This window comes from Panthera onca, chromosome C2 (assembly GCF_046562875.1).
Source record: "Panthera onca isolate mPanOnc1 chromosome C2, mPanOnc1 haplotype 2, whole genome shotgun sequence".
Classification (NCBI taxonomy): domain Eukaryota; kingdom Metazoa; phylum Chordata; class Mammalia; order Carnivora; family Felidae; genus Panthera; species Panthera onca.
The window spans coordinates 122,929,823-122,950,044 of record NC_138347.1 but is presented as its reverse complement, the minus strand read 5'-3'; the positions used below and the strand labels follow the sequence as shown (position 1 = coordinate 122,950,044).

The 20,222-nt window shown below is 48.5% G+C and overlaps 1 protein-coding gene and 1 long non-coding RNA gene across 3 annotated transcripts in view; one reads left to right on the top strand and one right to left on the bottom strand.

Annotated features, from left to right (window-relative positions):
• The window catches only part of CLSTN2 (calsyntenin 2), a 603,610-nt gene that overhangs the window by 571,166 nt on the left and 12,222 nt on the right, over positions 1 to 20,222 (top strand). For both annotated transcript variants that reach the window (XM_078432292.1, XM_078432293.1), the window contains exons 10-12: positions 7,553 to 7,719; positions 16,084 to 16,232; positions 18,154 to 18,371. In XM_078432292.1, the coding sequence (XP_078288418.1) occupies positions 7,553 to 7,719; positions 16,084 to 16,232; positions 18,154 to 18,371 (534 nt within the window). The remainder of the gene's footprint in view (positions 1 to 7,552; positions 7,720 to 16,083; positions 16,233 to 18,153; positions 18,372 to 20,222) is intronic.
• LOC144612783 (uncharacterized) lies at positions 18,196 to 20,111 on the bottom strand. The gene is made up of 2 exons (XR_013549848.2): positions 19,323 to 20,111; positions 18,196 to 18,964 (listed from the first exon to the last, which is right to left on the bottom strand). It is a non-coding gene; the product is annotated as an uncharacterized LOC144612783 (long non-coding RNA).

Sequence of the window (20,222 nt, the reverse complement as noted above, 5' to 3'; positions counted from 1 at the left end):
GACAGAGCATGAACGGGGGAGGGTCAGAGAGAGGGAGACACAGAATCTGAAACAGGCTCCAGGCTCTGAGCCGTCAGCACAGAGCCTGACGCGGGGCTCGAACTCACGGACCGCGAGATCATGACCTGAGCCGAAGTCGGCCGCTTAACCGACTGAGCCACCCAGGCGCCCTCATGTGAGGACTTTAAAAGACGAAACAGATGAACATAAGGGAAGGGAAACAAAAATAATATAAAAACAGGGAGGGGGACAAAACAGAAGAGACTCATAAATATGGAGGACAAACTGAGGTTTACCAGAGGGGTGGTGGGAGGGGGGATGGGCTAAATGGGTAAGGGACACTAAGGAATCTACTCCTGAAGTCATTGCGGCACTATATGCTAACTAATTTGGATGCAAATTTTAAAAAATAAAAAATTTAAAAAAATAAAATTTGACAAGGGCTTGGAGCAAAAACAGTATTGTTTTAGTTTTTCTAAGAGATACACCAGAAGGAAGGAAAGAGGCCACTGAAGAAAAAGTGAAAACTCACGTGATGTAATCTGATCTTGGAGTTCCTTGGTTCATGCTGTCCCTCTACCACTAGCTGCCATTTTTGAGTACCTACCCTGTGCCGAGCTAAATGCATGTCTTCCCCTTTTGCAACCCTATTGCCTGGGTGAGAATGGGATCCCCATTTTGCAGATGAAGAAACAGACAGAAGTACCTCACTAGGGGTCACACAGAGCCTGGATTTGTACCTGGGCCTCTGCCACCAGAACTCTTATCCTTAATTGCACTGCTACACCACCTCTGCTTCTAGGGACATGTAAAAAGCCAGATGGAGCTTCATACCCAAGTACAGAAGACCAGACAATTCTGAAACCTGGAGTCAAATCACTTGTACAAACCCCCAGGGCATTTTCCCCACACATTGGACAATGTCCAAGCTGAGGCCTAAAAGTAACTACAGGCCCCTCAAGGCATTGTGGTTCACTGTAGGGAGGGTTGAGTTTGGAGCCATAGGAAGAAAATTCCAGACCCTCGCTGCTGCTCTGGGTCTTGGAAAAGTGTCTTGCCTCTATATTCCTTAGTTCTTCATCTGGAGAAGGAATGGGGTATCCTGGATAATAGAGGATAATAATAATCCACTCCATGAATTCAGGTCCCCAACCCGACAGAGCTGACTTTGGGCTCATCTATAGTCATATGTTTTGCTCTCTTAGAACATGCCACATATTAAATGTCTGCTGGGACGGCTGGAGGGGGATACATAGAAACAAAAAAGGGTGAGAAACATGCTGAGAATGGCCGTGGCCGGCCACGACCACAGGTCATCCATCTCCACAAGTCCCCTGCAGCCCCTGGGTTGTGTGGACAGTTGTGAAGCTCCAGCTTGTGGGGGTCTATTACACACTTCACTTAGTCTTTGCGTTCCATGGGTGTCTCCATCACTGACATGAGGAAGTGAGGGAAAGCGAGATTTCAGACGGTCTCGCCATTTGCATAGCTCAAAACTGATACCTAACCATCCGTGAAATTGTGTTCATTGAGGGGCGTCCCCATCAACAAGCCACACATAGAGCAGCATCCGAGTCAAGCAAGAGGGAATGTCGCACCCACTCCACCGTGTGTTTCTCAGACTAAACAGCTGTGGGAATGACGGCGGGAGAGGAAGCACCAGCAGCATCTTGCACACACCTCACAAAGGGAGGAGACAGCACATTCACACAACACGGATCTTCTACTTGGAGGGAAGCGGATGTTACTGATTGAAAAGCTGTTGAGGTGGGTAGGTCCCACCTCTCAGTTGAAAGAAAGCTGAGGGGGAGTTCATCCCCAGCGCAAACCCTGGCTCAGAATACAAGCTACATTAAATCCCGTTTGCCAAATACTACTATTTCTCAAGACAACTGCATTTCCCAGAAAACCTGACACAAATCATTGGGAGTTGTTGCTGAACCCAGTGTCCACAGAACCCAATTATTTGGACAGTCTCTCCCGGCATTGTGTCGGCCCCAGCCTGTCCCCATCTTTATGAAGCAGCCCAATTACTACATCCTCCAAGGAGTCCTCTTTGAGCCCTCCCAGCCACATCTATTGTATGGCATGCAGGTCAAAGCCTTATAAGCAAGCAAGACCTGAGTTTGAATCTAGGCTTCACTAATTCCTGGCTGTGTGGTTTGGGCAAGTTATCTAAATGGGCAACATCATCTGTAAAAAGAGTTATATGTTTAGCAGGTAAGAATCAGAATTCACAAAGAAAAATTATTTTTTCTACATCCATCTTAGTTTCATTTCAAACCCCTATTCCATCTGAGTGGGGGAGATTTAACCTTGGCAAATTAGAAATGTTTCCACTTCCTTGGGGCTGATTGACTTGGGGAGTACTGATGTGGGGCTAGGGCATTGAGGGGGCCCCCGGCCCTCTCCCCAAGCAGGTGTCCGCTGAAATGGTGCTCGCCTCTTTGGTCCTGTCACTGACGGGCCTTCTGGCCTGGCAGCTCTCTCAGCATTTCCTTGCCTTCCTTGAGGGCACAAAAATATCTTCGCTGCTTCTCATGCTCTCTCTGTAAGACCATCTGTGGTCCATCTGCCTGTCTGTCCAGATGCGACAGGCGGGCATTCCCTCCAGCGTCATGCTCCCCAGCCCCAGCTCAGCCCAGGTGGCGGGCTTTAGGTGCCTCACTCAGCACCCCTGTGCCTTATCCCCCTCTGCTGCCTCCCTGCCAGCCTCCCTCCCCAGTCAAGGGCAACATTTTCTCCTCTGGGGGAAGCCAGATTTTCTTCCTCTATTTTCCCCCAAATGTTGATCCATACCCAGATCTTCTCCATCCTCCTAAGGACTTAGGCTGCTGGAAACAAAACCGAGGAAGAAGTTCAGCTTTAAGCCCGATCTGCTCTTCTCCTTGTCACAACCCTCCCTGTGGCAATGAGCAGAAGCCAGATATGTGTCTAAATGGAGGGTAAGGTGGGAGAAATACTCAGGAAAAAATCAAAAGAATAGACCGATTAAGATCTCAAACGTACTATCCTGCCACTTAAGTATTAAATAAAATAGAACATGAAAGCACTTGCCATATTTTAAGGGCCTAATAAACAATGGCTATTATTCTTTCCCCTATGATCTGTTGGACACATCATCTCTGTCATTTGTTTGGAAATTAATCATGCACTGCCTTAGAACATCTATTCTAGCAATTTACTCTCACATTTTTATCTTCCCATTGTCTACACTTTATTCTCCCAACTAATGTAAGTTCCTAGAGAGCATGGTCTATATCTTATAATTAACTGAATATAACAGAGGGCTAGACATTCAGCAAACACTTTAAAAATGTGTGCAGATCTAGCCTCAAGAATCCAAAATCACATTCGCAAACATTTAGAGAAAGTTCTTTGCGTAAGAAATCAGGTTATGTTTTTTTTTCCTTCAAATAATTCATGAGCATGTTTGTGTCTAAATGTTAACAGAGGAGCCATGGTTTACGAAGACACCCCAGATATTAAAAAGAGATTTTCAATGTATCTATTATTTTTTAAATCCTGAATCACAACCACCCCTGAGTGCAAATATATTTCAAATTTTATGCTGGCCTCCTATTGCAAAGTGCTAATTGAATTGATTTCCTGGAGCTCCATCACTAATAAATACAGTGCACCACAGATGTGGGATTCTTGAGTGAAAAATACAGAATATGAATGTTTTGCTGAGAGAAAATGGCGCGTTGGAAAATGTCTAGGAATCCAAGAGAGTCACAAAGTTTGGTCTTTAAACATGGAGCTGCAGGGGCGCCTGAGTGGCTCAGTCGGTTAGGCGTCCGACTTCGGCTCAGATCATGATCTCACAGCTCATGAGTTCAAGCCCCGCGTCGGGTTCTGTGCTGACAGCTCAGAGCCTGAAGCCTGCTTCTCATTCTGTGTCTCCCTCTCTCTCTGCTCCTCCCCGCCCCCCCCCCCCCCCGCTTGTGCTCTGACTTTCTCTGTCTCTCAAAAATGAATAAATGTAAAAAAAATTAAAAAAAATAAACTTGGAGCTGCAGAGTGAGCACTTCAGGGGACTGAATGACAGAGGGCTCTTTCTCAACCTCACTCTGGATGGGGCCACTGGTACAACAGGATGCCCCAGCTGGCCCCATGCAGGGGTGAATGTGCTCACACTGGAGGGGCACATACTTCACTACTGGTGTGGCCTCGGGCCACTAACTTCTCTCTCAATCTGAGTTTGCTCCACTGTAACGATAGAATAAGTACCTCGTATCCAAGTGTTTAGTGAAGATTCAGTAAGATGATGTATGTGGAGGACTTCACACAGTGTTGGAAACATAGTTCATATCCAGTAAATGATAGTTGCTGTATCTGCTGCTCTAAGGGGACAGTGGGGTGGACAAAGTGGGGAAGAGATGACCACGTGAATGCTCCGGAGAGTGGCAACTCTGCGACTTGTACCCAAGACACACCCTTCTTCCTGCAGGTCCACAGAAGTGCCCATTTTGCTAGAATAGGAATACGCTAATGGCACGGAGGACCCTACCCATGGGTGCTTTGGTAACTAAGATCAGAAGGCTTCAGGAGGGTTCCCCCATACTCCCAAGTCATTGCCATGTCAGGGCATTCCTCAAAGCCAAATCTCTTTGGAGTTCCCCATGGACTGAGTACTTCAATAGAACCTTCTAGTTTCATTTCCAAAGTGAAGACACTTTTGGCGGCAGGTAACAACAGTGTGAGTCAAAGGGCTTAAGCCATAAAGACGGATGATTGGCTCCCACAGCTGAGGATGCCCTGTGGTAGAGCAGTGAGGAGGTCCACTCAGCACTCTGCTAGGATCCTCCTGGCCCTTCTCTCCTTCATGCGTCACCTTGGTCATCCCTCGTCGGCCTACAAGATGGCTGGAGCAGCTCTTAGCCTTCCATCCTCACGTAATCATCTCCAGGGAAGAGAGCAAGAGTAGGTTCAAGAAACTTTCTGGAGAGAAAATGAAAGCTCTTTTCCCAAAGGCTGCTGGTTAATTTCTCCTCTCAACTCATTGGCCTAATTTGGTCTCATGATTATTCCTGGGCCAGCCTCTGTGATTTAGTGGACGCAGGCACCGATTGGCTTCGTCGTGGTACTGGGTCCCAAGTCGACACCTGAGTCAGTCACTAGAGCAAGGGAAACAGGAAAACCTGATTCGCCGTGACTAAATAGAATCCATCCCTGGAATTCAAGTCCACTCGGCCAAACCTCTGGGCACTGTGACAAGAAAGCAGAGGTGAGATGGATGTTGGAGAGACACCACAATGCCCGGTACTCTGCTGGCATTAACTCACCGTCTCTTTTAGTTCAGGAAACAGTTTTGAAATGTCTGCTGGGTGCCAGGCAGGGTGCAGGATGCTGGGATGACACAGAGGCCCTGTGTTGTTGAGAGGAATAAATGAGTCAACTTATGCAAAGTGCCTGGTGCAGCCCTCAGCCCCTAATACCTGCTCAGTATCATCTTCATTAAAATGAATAATGCATGAGTGCCCCCTGCCATCCAGGAGAGAGACTTAAACAAACACATTCTAGCATCGTGCAAAGGGCTGCAAGGGTAAGCCGGCAGGTGGCAGAAACGAGAGAGATCACACAGGGGCCTGCAGGAGGCCCAACCTACGAAGCTTCTAGCCAGTGATTCCTAACCTTGACTTCTCATTTAACACACCTGAGGACCTTCTGAAACTCGCCACGCCAATTAAGTCACAATCTCTCAGGGCAGGACCCAGCACCAGAATCAGGTTGACTTTTTAAAGATCCCCAGATGATTAAAATGCGCAGCCAAGGTTGAGAAGCACAGTAATAGGCTATTGAGGACATAAAACGCACACGTGTAAACCATTAGCAACACTGGGTTGCGAGGGGATGTGAAAATGAAGTCAGCGCTCCAAGGCGCAGGGCAAGGAGAGGACACAGTGAGCAGGGGGCTCAGGACACAGATCGTGGTAGGCAGGGTGGCTCATGAAAGGTTTTGTGTGCAGCAGGGGACAGGAGATGGGATTTGCCTAATGTAAGCAGTTTGGAGGTGGTGCCTTAGGGGGAAGAGGAACAAGCAGGAGCAAAGTATGTGTGCAAATGTAGAGGGTGTTGAGTGTGGACTCAATCAGGAGAGAAAAACTACACCATAGTTTCAACAGGTAAATATAAAGAATTATTAACTAACAGAGAATTGGAATAATGAAGGATTAGCCCCTGAGAAGTAGAATTCTGAAGAACAAAGGAAGGCAGGTATTAGAAGTCTCTACTACCCCAGGGCTGAGGTGGGGTGACCAGGGGAGAGCCCCTCCCCCCACTCTCCAGCTAAGGTCCAGGCTCTGCTGGCTCAGAGTAGCTTGAGGGCAGAGAAGTCACTGTAGCTTTCTAGTCTAGTAGAACTTGTCAGAAATTCGCCCTCGGTGCTGGTGTCTCACTGGAACACACTTCCCTGGGGACACATTGCAGGAGACTTCTGAGAGACGGCGGGAGAGCCAGGAGGCAAAACCAAGAATTGTCCCCTATAAGCAAGCAGAGGCTGAGAATTTGCAAAACCTTCCCCGGGAATTAGCAAGGCTGGACTTCGACCCACATCCGCGTTTCTTATACATCCTGCCACCCCGCTGAACAAACAGGAGAGCAAGATCAAGGCTGGGCTCTCCGTGTGGGCTGCTCAGAGATGGAATAGGCCTGGGCCCCGGGAAGGCTGTGGGGGAGGCCTCCTGGAGGAGGTGAGGATTCCAATAGACCTCAGGGGAGCTTTTAGAGACCTGGAGAAAATGAGAGGAGAGGACTTGAGACCAGCAGCATTAAACAGTCTCACGTGCTGAAGAGCAGGCCTGACCTCAGGACTTGGCCCAGCCGATAGAGACAACAGTGGAGAACGAGATGCAGGCAATGAGAAGAAAGTCAGAGGTAGAATAGAATCAAGGAAGTCCTTCCATGCCAAAGAGCTTGAAGTTAAGTGGGTACAAAACCAATTTATTGCAAGAGAGCCAGAGGCCGTGGATGTAGGGCTCTAGGATTCCCTGACTGCCTGCCAGCCTCTTTGTAGCATATATGGAAGCAAAGGTCAGCTTTGGGGTCAGACAGACTGGGACTAGGGTACCAGCTCCAGCGTTCAGCTGTGTGTCCTGGGGCAAGTCCCTCAACCTTGCTGAGTCTCGGGTTTCTTCAGGTGTCAGTGGGAAACGAGGGTTCCTTCTTTGCAGGCTTGTTCAGATGAAGTCCCTAGCAGACAGCCAGACACACGGCAGGCCTGGCATCAGTGGCCGCTTCCTTCTCCCTCCTACCTTTACTCTCTAGGCCCTTTCTGTCTTCTAAAGCAGTTCATGACTCTGAAGGCAGCTGCTTAAAATTCAGGAATTCCAGGATTTCTAAATCAGGTGCAGCTGGGGAGTGCCAAGGTATTGGCGGCAGATGATATCCTCTCGATGGCAGTGCGGCCGCTGAGCTCACCGCTCCGAAGGAAAAGCTCAGGTTGAGGGGACACAGTCACTGTGTCTTTGGTCCCCTGGCCAGATGGTGGTGGCCTTGAAGTGGTGTTTCATCTCCACAGGGCAAATGACCGTGCTTCTTTCACTTCTAGGAGGAGAAGTCACCAAACCGCGGTTTGCTCAATTCTTCCACGGCAGCCTGGCCAGTCTCACCATCCGCCCTGGCAAAATGGAGAGTCAGAAGGTCATTTCCTGCCTGCAGGCCTGCAAGGAAGGGCTGGATATTAATTCCCTGGAAAGTCTCGGCCAAGGAATAAAGGTAAGGAAGGAGCCGGCATCCCCGCCAATAAGACATTGATTTATGGGGCAGTGGCTGCCCAGTGCCAGTGGACTCCGGGAAATGGAGTCCTCAGTGTGGAGTTGCACAGAGATGGTCTGGGGGCAAAGGTGCTGACACGGTGGGGAGATTAGCGACCGTGACTTCCATGATGGGCTTCTGCCGTGTCCTGAAATTCCTAGACGAAGGCCTCCTGTATAATCAGTTCACTACACAAAAGCAGGCACATGTCCAATGCCTACCAGAAGGGAATTGTTGTATTTCAGCCGTTCCTGGGTTGGTTGATTGGTTTTTGTTTTATTTGCCAAAGGCTCAGAAGCAGCATGCAGGAATGTATTTCAAAAATATTTAAAAATAGAATAAAAAGTTTGGCCATGTGAAATATAAATTAGGAAGGAAGGTCAGCCTGGGGTGGGCTGGAATTAGAAAGCAGATACAGAGGTCGCCGGGTCTCATGTTGTGAAATTGAAGCACAGATTGGGCTTCGAGCAATCTCTGGCAAAGGGAGTGTGAGCAGATTATGCAAAATAAAAACATTTCGTGTGATCCAAAAGAATCAAAGCTGCATTCTGAGAACAGCGCTTCCTGAGAGGCAAGACATGGCTGACTGTCCTCAGTGAGCGCCCCTCGCCGTCCCCACCCCGGACAGGCAGGGGTAGTTCTGGCCTCACCTGGACCTTAGGAGCTCCGGCCAGCAGGGAGCCTCTGGGAACCTGAGCAAAGAGCTGGGTGAACATCATCATAGCCCCTGTTCCATCCTAACACACCCCTGTTAGGGGTCTGCAGTGAGAGCAGGCAGCCCACCCTCTACCTCCTGGAGCACAGGACAGCCCCACAAGCCATCGCCCCTGCCAGACTGTGGAGGCTTCCTTTACGGGCCATTTCCCAAGGATGGTGTGCCCCCCCACCCCCATCTTGCACCTGGTACAGCCCTAGGATCCTCACCTGCCTCCTGCCCTGGGCCTACCTATCCTGGACCGGGAGTCACCCCTCCAGCAGACAGTGCCTTTATGTCCACTGCCAGTGGGGCCTGTGGGGCTCGGATGTGGGGAGCCCTGGAGGGTCTGGTGATCTGAGCACACCATGCTTTTCTGTAGGCTGCAGTCACTTCAGCAAACGTGCCACAGACACCCACGAATGGGTTCAGGGCTGGGTGAGGAGATGCGAAACTGAACACTGCCGGCCTTTTGTCTTTTGGGAAGTCAGTGGCCTAAGAGGACGTTTATAATCCAGTGTGGTAACCGCCGTGATGATTATGAGCACTGGGGCTCCCCAAGTGCCAGGCATGGTTCTCAATGCTTTACAGGTATTAACTCATTGAAGCCCAGAACAACCCTATGGCAAAGTTTGCGTGGATATTCCTATTTTGCACATGAGGAATTGAGGACTGCAAGAGAAAGGAAACTTGTCTAAGATCCTAGAATTAGTAAGGAGCAGAGCCAGAATAGAAGTCCAGGTAGCCTGCTCCAGAATTCCAGATCCTGGGGAGCAGCAGTTAGGGAAGGCTTCCTGGAGGAGGTGAGGTCTGAGCAGAATGTTTGAGGATGGGTAGGCATAGAACAGGAGAAAAGCAGGGGAGGGGAGCTGGGTAGTAACTCTAGGCACATCTGAGAGCACGAGTGATGGCAGAGGGCTGGGGAGCCCTGCATTGTGCACTGGAACTCCAAGAAGGCCAGTGGAACAGTGCCCAAATTGCAGGAGGAGAGGTAGAAAGTGTGGTCAGAGAGCTGCGCACAGACCACGTCATGGGGCCCCGTAAACTATATTCACGTGTACACATGTTTTCTTCTGTCGGCGACAAGGGAGCCACTGAAGGGCTGTAGGCAAAGGCACGTGATCTGGGCAAGATGCTCACCTTGGAAACTGGGTCAGAGGGGGAAGGTGGGAGCAGTGCGCAGACAGGGTAAGGCAAGAATGGCTTTCCAGAACATTAGATACACACGCACAGGTGCACTCAGTAGTTAATCACCTGCCATTGAAGGAAACGTTCATGACTGCCTCCTATTGGAAAGGCCAACTTTCCCACGGTCTATTTCGTGGCACATTTCATATAGGCACCCTCACATGTAGAACCTAGGGTTTGATCCTTGACCAACTGTTAGTGTTGTTTCCTTAGCGTTTTGTCAGCCCAGTGATGCAGAAATCTGTCCTCCAACCATCCCCCTCTCTGTCTGATTCTGGGTTTGCTCCCTGCCTCTGAGTTGCATCCGCTCTGCTGTGGAGCATCCCGTGAGACCATAGTTTCAGGATTCCGGCACTACAGAATACATAAACCAAAGATGCTGGACTGAAAAGCCACACATTCTTAGGATCATAAATGGAAAGGCATGGCAGTCTCTCCAGAGCAGCCAGAGGCTGTGAAAAGAGGGGGTGTAAACTAAAAGGCACACACCACCCTGGAGGGTGGGGAGGCTCTTCCAACTTTCTAGGAGGCCACCTGTTGATAAGCAGTCACCGCAGAGGATCCTTTTCCATCCTTAGAGCACAGCTGGCAAGAAGTAGAGCACTGCGGGGAAGTTAATGATAAGACACACAATTTATGGTGTACCCACTGGGGGCCATTCGAAGTTCATTAGCCCTACTCCTCACAACAGATTAAATGTTATGGCCCCATTTCAGAAATAAGGAGACTGGGACTCAGGGACTTGCCCAAAATAAGTCTGTGCTCTTTCCTCCACACCAGCAACTCAGAGTAGAAGGCATTCTTGAAAATCATTCAGACTTCCTTCCTCCTTGTCCTTCCTCCATTGATCCCTCATTTCATTCCTGAATACTGACTGTTGTTCTCTCTTACCTGTGCCTGGCCTCTTCCCTCCTCCCTAGCTAGTCAAAGGAAGTGAGGTCCATCTCTAATTAACAAAACTTTCCGTCTGCTCACAGGACTGGCACCGGTTCCTCTTTCCACTTGTTTTCCCCTGGCTCGTGCCAATTCCTGAATATTTGTCCAGCCTGGCTGGAGTCATTAGATGGCTGGGGTGGTTACCGTCTCGTACCCATACATGACACTGTGGAATAGCCACATTCCTGAAGAACACCCTGTTCTGATTTTCATAACATACTCCCTGCCAATTTGTCATTTCTACCATGTGGAAGAGTGGGAAAGAGCAAAAACTTTGGGACAAGTTACTCCCAGGTTCAAATCGTAGTACGAATATTTACTAGCTGGGTGACCTTGGGCAAAGGAATGTAATCCTTTAAACTCCAATTCCCTCAAGTATAAAGTGTAGTTTGTTGTGATGTTGTAGGAACTGAATTCTATGTATGTTATATATAGATACACACATATAGGGAGAGAGAAAAAGAAAGATACATATACGTGTAGATAAGGTGATAAATACAGATACAGACATATAGATCTTCCTTAGCAAATCTAATAAATAAAATCACAGTTCTCTTCTCCAACTGGGCTGGTCTTGCACTTGCCCTTGACGCTGCCCCAGCTTCTTTTGAAAGATAAACCAGGTGACACTTGTAGCAGAGGAGCCTCAAATGTGTCAAATCTTCATCTGGCCCAACCCAGAGGGGCTGGCAGGTGTCCAAGTGAATGGCTAGGTGCCTGGAGTGCTATGCCTTCCCTGGAGGAACAGACCTAGGCTTTGGCCAGGAATTTCACTGATCTCCCAGCCTGCTAGGTGCCTGGTGATATTGGCTGGCCCTCTAAGAGAACTGACTATTCCCAAAGGCCATAGCTTTGGGGATGTCTAGTAGTGTCTTAGCTCAAAGAAAGGAATCACCATGGCCATAGCACAGCTTCCTAAAGGAAAGTGGATGCTATCACACCTTGCTGGGTTCCCAGGAAGCCATCTCCTGTCCCTGTGTAATGCTAATGATACTGTGTGTCTTACACAGAGACCTAACCTCAGTCATGTCACAGGGTTGGTAACACTGCAATTTAAATTTTTATGTTTTATATTTGAGAGAGAGAGAGAGCAGGGGAGGGGCAAAGAGACAGAGACAGAACCTGATTTTTTTTAAATTCTTTATGTTTAGTAACACTGCAATTTAAAGCAAACAAAACAGGGGCGCCTGGGTGGCTTAGTCGGTTAAGCGTCCAACTTCGGCTCACGTCACGATCTCACAGTTGGGGAGTTTGAGCCCTGCTTCAGGCTCTGTGCTGACAGCTCAGAGCCTGGAACCTGCTTCGGATTCTGTGTCTCCCTCGCTGCCCCTCCCATGCTCACGCTCTGTCTCTTTCTCTCGAAAATAAACAAACATTAAGAAAATTAAAAAACCTAGTTTGGTAGAAGGTTTTGTTGATCCTGCAAGAAATTTATTGCTAGTCCAGTGCCCACCTTCATGCCCTGTGGCAGCTCTGGGGATGGTCAGGCAGCCAAACTAGGGTATTAATTGGAGATCCAACACATGGCCTAACCCATCCCCTCCTTAGGTGGCTGCGGTGGGAATGTGCCCCCTGCTGATTGCCACAGTATGCTGCTGCTAAGAGCCTCTGGAAGAGCTGTTTGAGGTTCCTGTTCAGTCCTTGTGTGAAGCTTAGAGATCCGCCACCTCTGCAGGGCTTATCATTCCATCTCCTGTGTCTCGTGTGCTAGATCCTGTGGTGACCGTGAGGAAAAAGTCTATAGACCCTGCCCTGGAGGTGCTCACAGTTGGCTGGGGGAGACAGACAACAACAGCTCCATGACTCTGCTATAGCAGGGATGGTGCAGGGCAGGGTTGCGGGGAGGTAGGGGGGCATAAAAACACGTGGGAACAGAAGTGGTATTTTAGAAGAATGAACTTGAATCTCCGAATGACTTACGAAACACTCAGAACAGGGCAGCTCTATGGCTGAGCACACTAAGCTAGTGAGTCATCCACAGCAAGGGAGACGCCAACTGAAAAGATGACTGTGGCATCATCACCTGCACGTATATCCGGGGCTCCCACACCCAACAGAGGGGTTGGTGCTCTGATCTCCCAGATCAGAGAGACCCTGCTCAGGGCATTGAGGGCAGAAGGGAACTGGATCATAGGATAAGAGGAGCAGTGAAGGCTGCGGTATACCTGTGTGGGCCAAGGCTCAGGGCAGAAATAATTACAATGTTAAGAATTATAATAAAAGCTATCTAGGACTGAACCCCCTTTACACACTAGATTCATTATATACATTATCTCATTTAAGCCCCAGACAGGTAGGTATTAATATCCCCATTACTTTAAATGAGGAGATAAAGTCTGGAAAGGGCAAGTAGTCCAAAGTTGTTGTATCCTGTAGTCTGTACTGTAACTGGGGTACTGCAACCCGCACAGCCCATCATCTTTCAAAGATGCCACATAGACTTAGGTAAGCGAGAATCCTGCCTGGGAGGAGCTCAATTTTTCCAAATGGGTTTAAAACGATTGCAGTAGCAAATAACTCCAAAATCCCTATGGTTTTAATGCTTAAAAGTTTATTTTTCTCTGACATCAAGCCAGGGAGGCAGTGTGGGGTTTCTGCCTACAACACCAGAGCCACCAAAGGGGAGGAAGAAAAAGGCTAGAGCATTCTAGCTGGCTTTGACTGCCCCAGCCCGGAAGCCCCGCCTCACTTCCTCTCACACCTCATTGGCCAGACGTGGTCACGTGGCCCTCCCACACACAGCAGGAGGCCTTCGCAAGTGTAGCCTCCAGGATGCCAAGGATGCAGAGGTGAACAGGGTTTAGCAAGCACTGATGACTCCCACAGAGCCATGACTATGGAAACAGTGACTAAAAAAAAGTCCTTTTGGAGAGTAACCTGGAGAGATCAGAGTAGAATGTGGGCCAAGGGGGAACATTAACTCATTCATCTGATGGGATTATAGGGCACTAGGGCTAGGTTCTGGAATTCAGGGATAGGAGTTGGAGTCCCTGTCTTCTGTGAGCTCATGGTCACTGTACTACAGTAATTATACTGCCATTTGATAAGCACTAGAGGAGCCCAGTGGGGACGTAAATGAGTGAAGTTGGGGTGGCCTCAAGGAGGAGGTAACAAAATACTCAAATGATAGTTGAAGGAGGCAAAGTGGAAGCTATTGATTGGCTAGGGGCCACGCTGCAAGACTGTATGCGGGTCAGTATCATCAATAGTGCTCATGGGACATCTACTTCGTTTTACCCTCCAGACACAGAACAGGGAACTCTTAAAAAGGCATCCAAGTCAGGGAAAAGTTCATACAGATGGATTTTTCCTTAATCCCCTGAAAACATACTCCATCTCCTTCATAGTAAGATTAAACCTACACTAAATGGTAAATTAAAACTACATGAAGGTAGCATTTATCACCTATCAGGCTGGCAAAAATCTCAAATGACAGCATATTCTGTTGTTGAGGTTTTGAGAAAAGAGGCATTCCCATACACTGGGAGAAGGAACGTGTGTTGATATATATAATCCCTAGCAAGGGGGAATTAGGCAACATTTGTCAAAACTTAAAAGTGCACTGTTGGACCTAATAACTTCACATGGAGGGATTTATCCAATACATAGATATTTGCATACATATGAAATGTGTACAAGATTATTCATTGTGGAATTATTAGTAAAAGAATGGAAATAATCCAAATGTAACAAACTGGTTGAAAAAATTACACAGTAGAATATTATACAACTATAAAAAAAAGTTTATGATGTACTGATACAGAAAGATCTCCAAGATTTGAGCTAAGTGAAGAAACAAAGTACAATAAAGTATGTAAAAAGCTACTTTGGGTTGAAGAAAGGAGAAAAAAGGAAATCTATATTCCTAAGAATGCTTACATATAACTTTCAGGGTAGGCTAAGTCATGCTGCTGTAACAAGTGACTTAAACATTTCAGTGGCTTATCCAACTTTTTGTTGTCGTTGTTCACACCTAATGTCCATTACATAGATTGGCTTCAGCTCTGATCCATATCACCAGCACTGTGAGACCAGGCTGCTGGACCAGACCCTAAGGGAACTTGGCAGGTTTCATGGCAGAGGGAAAGGGACATGGCAAACCATGAACTAGCTGTGAAATCGTCTACATGAGTGTGAACCAAATAATACTTCTGCCCACACTTCATTGGCCAAGCAAGTCACATGACCACTACTGACTACAAAAGGGAAAAATGTGTGTCTTGCAGGGAATGGTTCCAGAGGTCACATAATCAAGTCTAGTGACGATAGGTCAGGCATGTATAAGCCTCCCACTGGGAGGGGAAGCAGGTAATCATGAACAATAATGCAATTTGCCACTAAGAAAGTAATAGAACACTGATTACTTGTGGGACGGGATATTGGAAACTGGGTAAGAGATATGAATAAGATGGACACTTGCACTTAGAACATATATATATTTGAATTATGTGAATATATTATCCAAAAAAATGTTGGCATAAAAATATATCCAGATCAGGGGTGCCTGGGTGGCTCAGTCAGAACAGCATGTGACTCTGATCTCAGGGTTGTGAGTTCAAGCATGATAGATAGATAGATAACCAGATCTCCTTTTCCTCTGATATGAACTTTGGATACATAATCTGAATCCACTGATAAGCTCCTGACATCTTACTGACAACAGTGCCTAATAATTCCTGCTCAGAAGCATGTGAAGATCAGTAAGTCAGACCAGCACCAAAGCAGTTCTCTGTGCTCCATTTGGAGAAGAGTAACTGCTAGGGCTTTGCAGAGAGAAGCAGAAGTCTGTATCTGGTTTATCTGTCTTGAGGACTCAAGTGACTTGGTGGCGAGCATTGTAGCCCCGGGGCCTTCACCAAGTATGGGATACCAGGGACTCTGAGTGACATGAATAGATAACAGACCTGGGACAGCTGGCAAGAATGTAAACAGCAAGTGAGCAAAACTCTTGGGAAGGCAGAGTGGAGCACCAGGAAAAAAAAGACCAGGAATTAGATACAAGGAGAGCCGTTAACTAAAAAATGAGCTTTAAGGTCAGAAGCTAAGAAGATGGCCATGAATCAGGAAGGGGAGCACAGGGTGAACTGAGGAGGAGTTCAAGGCCAAAGACAAGACCAGTGAAAGGAGCAAAACCCCAAGTTTCCAGGCACTCAGCTGAGGGGGCAGGCTGTCTAAGGGCTGAAAGGGTGGTCAGGACCCCACAGCAGCACAGAGCATGGGCCACCCTGCAAGGGCTAGGTCACAAGAGACCTGTGATGGGGATCCAGAATCTTATGCTATGGCTTTGGAGTTTATAACCCCTAAAGGTCTTAAAGGGGAGGCCCGGAAGCCCCGCCAGGGGGGCGGGGCGGAGCAGGAATTGTTTGAGGGGTTAAAACAGTCATCTGTGCTCATGGCTGCTGCCCTTGCAGATGCTCTGGAGACACCAGGCCTTCGTGGCCTGTCCATGGAGGTGGAGGGCTCCGTCGCTGATCATTCTCCCCCATGATGCCCCTTTCCTCCTCTAGTACCACTTCAACCCCTCGCAGTCCGTCCTGGTGATGGAAGGTGACGATATTGGGAACATCAATCGTGCCCTCCAGAAGGTCTCCTACATCAACTCCAGGCAGTTCCCGACGGCAGGTGTGCGGCGCCTGAGAGTCTCTTCCAAAGTCCAGTGAGTAGACAGGTGCTGGTCAACTAGGGGCCCAGCTGAGGCGGCAGGGATGGGGCATGCTCCCTGGCAAAACAAAATTGACCTTTCTTCAGCTAATTCTCAATTTCTCTGCTGTCCCTGTGAGGGTGCCCCAGTGAATCAGTGTTCTCCCCTTGTTGTTCTTAAAGAAAATGTTCTATTGCTTTGTCAACACCAATCCAGCATTCTCCATTTAATTCAGAATCTGATGTAGTACTGCTTTCTGTAAATTCTCAGAAAGCTTGGTTTTAAGTGGTCTGATCTCAGGTTACCGTAGCTGGTGGGTACACAGGTACTTAACAAATGCTTATTAAATTAGCTTCAAATCACCCAGCTTTGTAGAGATCTCCTAAGTACCATGAGTCTGAAAAGAGGGTGTAGTTCTTGTCCCCAGGGAATCAGAGTTCAATTAAGGAGATGCAACCGTTTATTAGTGAAATCTGTGGATACCTCCCTTCTTGGCCTGTCAAGTCATCTCTCAGCCACAGCAACTGCCTGGGAGGGCAGCAAAGGGGGGACCCCCCAGAAAAACTCCTGAGAGGTGAAAGTGGAGTCACCCAGCCCCTGGAGCCAAGAGAAGAACCCAGAAGGACAGGAACAAGGCAGGGAAGAATGAGGCTGCTGACTGCCACATTACTGGGCCCTGGGATAGGTGCCATTAGATTAGGCAGCAATTAGATTGAATAGTTGTAGTGACAGAGAAGGTGCATCCACCTTCACACTAAGGGCCACCCTTGGAGGCCTGCACCAGGGAGCAAGCACCTCCAGGTCAGCTGCAGTCAAGTAGAGGGAATAGGCTGGCTAGTCTCTACCTCTGGGACCAGGTTTCCATAAACTGACGAGGGACAGGGTACCTTCCGGGGTTGGTGCAGAAAAGGCCAAAGTCGGGAGCAGGAGACAACCACCACTCCCATATCTGGCCCACCCCAAAGAAGATGTGGCTCAGCATGATGTCCACCCAGACTGCACTTCTCTCAGGAACTTTCCCAAGAGATACAAGCTGATGGCCGCCACAGCTGGAGTCAACTCAGTGTTCTCAAAGCAACCATCTGGGCCACCATTATAGCCTCTGTCTTTGGCCTAGATGAGTGACAGAGTTCTAGTGATAGAGTGTGATAAGGGTGTTGGATCCGCCAACATGATGCATGAGCTCCACGATGCAGGTTCTGGGGTCAGCCTCTTTTCTGTACATCATCACCTTGAATCCTTCCTACTAAAAGGTAATTAATTATTGTCATCACCATTGTATAGATGGAGAAACTGAGGTTCACAGGAGTCGTACGTTGCCCACAGTCACCCAGCCCAGTGGTGGCAGAGCCAGGCCATGGACCCTTATCTAACTTCCCAGGCCTTGCTTGTGTTGTCACACCATTCTGCCTTCTGGATATTTCTGTGGCCATGCATCAGGAGAAAGGAATGTGGTCAGCAGCACCCAGCCGTACAGCTGCAACAGGGACACTGTGAGATGGCCTCAGAGAGAGAAAACACACAAAAGCGCAGGAGAGTTTAGCCCCGGGGTCTCAGCAAGGTGCCGCTACGCAACCAGTTAGACAGCAGTTTGCTTACCAAATCCTAATGCACATCTGAAGCAGTTGCTATCTAATTCATGTTGCCACTGATTACTTTGTTAAAGGATAATTAAAGGTTTAACAGTTACTTGTTGCTGGTATCGAAGATTCCCATTTCTCCCAGAAGCTGATCTTCCTAAGCCCCTAGATTGCTATTGGCTTTGACTTTAATGTGGCTTTAAATCTGAATGTCTGTTGACACTGTCAGAGACTCTGAGGCAGTCAGGATACCCTGTTGAGAACGAGAGATGGCTGTGTGGATCCTTGTCCACAGCCGCGCAATGGATGGTTTTATCACTCGCTCGTCAGTGCCGTGACTGCGGCTGTTTTCCCAGGTGCTTTGGAGAAGATGTGTGCATCAGCGTCCCCGACGTGGATGCCTATGTGATGGTGCTGCAGGCCATCGAGCCCCAGATCAGCCTCCGTGGCACGGACCGCCTCTGGAGACCCGCCGCCCAGTTTGAAAGTGCCAGAGGGGTGACCCTCTTCCCCGACATCAAGATCGTGAGCACCTTCGCCAAAGCTGAGACCCCGGGTGAGCCGAAGGCCACAGGTACGGATGCACACTGGGTTGTGGGGCGGGGGCCTTCAGTCCTCACAGTCGCATCAGGTCACACTTGAGAACGACAGCGCTCTTCACCACAGCAGGGAATTTCTAATAGCAAAGCAAACAACCTGGAAACAACGCAGATAAGTAACAGGTGGGAAATGAACCACTTGGCAAATTGGGGTCTGCCTCTGTACCCATGTGTTACGATGTTGGAGGGAGGGCACTTACCAAATGGTGGACGAAAGAAGGCAAGATGCAAATTACAGAGTACCGACACATACTCAGAAAAACGCCAGGAAGAAAAGGCTAATGCTAACTGTGCTGTTCTCCAGGAAGCGTAAGAGCCCATTTCTCTCTGTTCCCATTCAGTTTGCTGCAAGTGCAAAAGGTTCTACAATGAGCGTGTATTGTTGTGATAATCAGGAGAAAAGCTAAAGAGGCACAAAGAAAAAATCTAGCTGCACCTTAATACACACATGGTAAAAGGACTTATTCAGCAGCATTCGTCTAAGCTCTTCAGAAACTTCCCGATTGTGCTTTCCAACATGTCCATCATTGGGAGAGCCATCTGGCGGAGGTGGAGTAAGTTGAATTATCTGCCAGGGAGAAACACTCAGTTGCACGGAAAAGCTACAGTGCATTCAGCTGGCAGAGAGTGGTGGGTGACAGGAAGGATAAAGAAAGAAGGAAAGGAAATCCAGGGCCCAGATCTACCTACAGGGGAAAAACTTGTTTAACTGTCCTTTGTGGCCTCCTCCAGGAACATACTTCCAGCTCTCCCTCTCCCCCTCCAAAAGCACTGCTGATGATGTGCTGGTGCCTGTGGGCCAGAGTGCCTGAGAGGCTGCTCCTGTAGTCCTAAATCCTCATTGCCTTAAACCACCCTGGTCCCTAGTGAATGGGGTCTCTCAAAAGGCAGCCCTTCTTAGCTCACAAAAATAGATGGTGTCTTACCGCTTGTCCTGGCAGGGCCATTTCCTAGTTATACTCCAAGGTGCATTCAGTCCTATGGTCTTCCGCCTTCCCCTCATTTGTAGCTACCATGAGACAGAAAAAGGAAGGGCTTGTGACCACCACGGTTGCAGGCTGTAACTGAGAGTGGCTGAATACACTAGGCCTGACACTGGCTGATGGGCAGTGGCCGGAAAAGCAATCACCTGGGTGTCTGTCTTATAAACTTGCTGTTTATGAGAGGTGTGGGCAGAGCATAGAGCCACGTGCCCAAGAGTTCTTATTGGTACTTTGTTTATCTTACTCTTATTGTGCCTAGAATAATTATTATGGGTGCCTTCAATAAGCAGGCTAATGGCATTTGCCACCAGGCCTCATTGACCCACCCCGGCATCATCATCTGCCCCTACCGACTCCCTCCTCTTTGTGCTGTTTCAGTACCAAAGACAGGCAAGTTCCCCATGCCCACCCCTCTCCCACACACCTCCGTGTTCTCACCTTTACTCATGCTCTAGCCTCTGCCTGGAAGGTCCCTCTCCCTTCCCATGTGTGTTACTCTACCCCCTCCCGCTCTGCTCCCTAGTCTGGGCTGGCTCTCCTGCTCTGTAAGCCTCCAATAACATGCTTCCCTGTAATGTACATGTGGGCTAGCCCTCAGTGGCAGTTACCTGTTAATTAAGCCAGACCAGGGGCTCCATGAGGGCTCCACCATGGCTGATTTGCCTAAATGCCTGAGCCCAGCACAGTCCCTTCAGTACAGTGGGAATCCAGAGAAGTATAGACACAAGATAGAACCTGTAATGCCGTCATGAAAGAACAATGAGAAAATAGCCACACCATGCCCCCTACCTAGTGTGAGCAACCAGCCAGCCACATGGGGCAGTAGGAGTAAGGATGACCTTA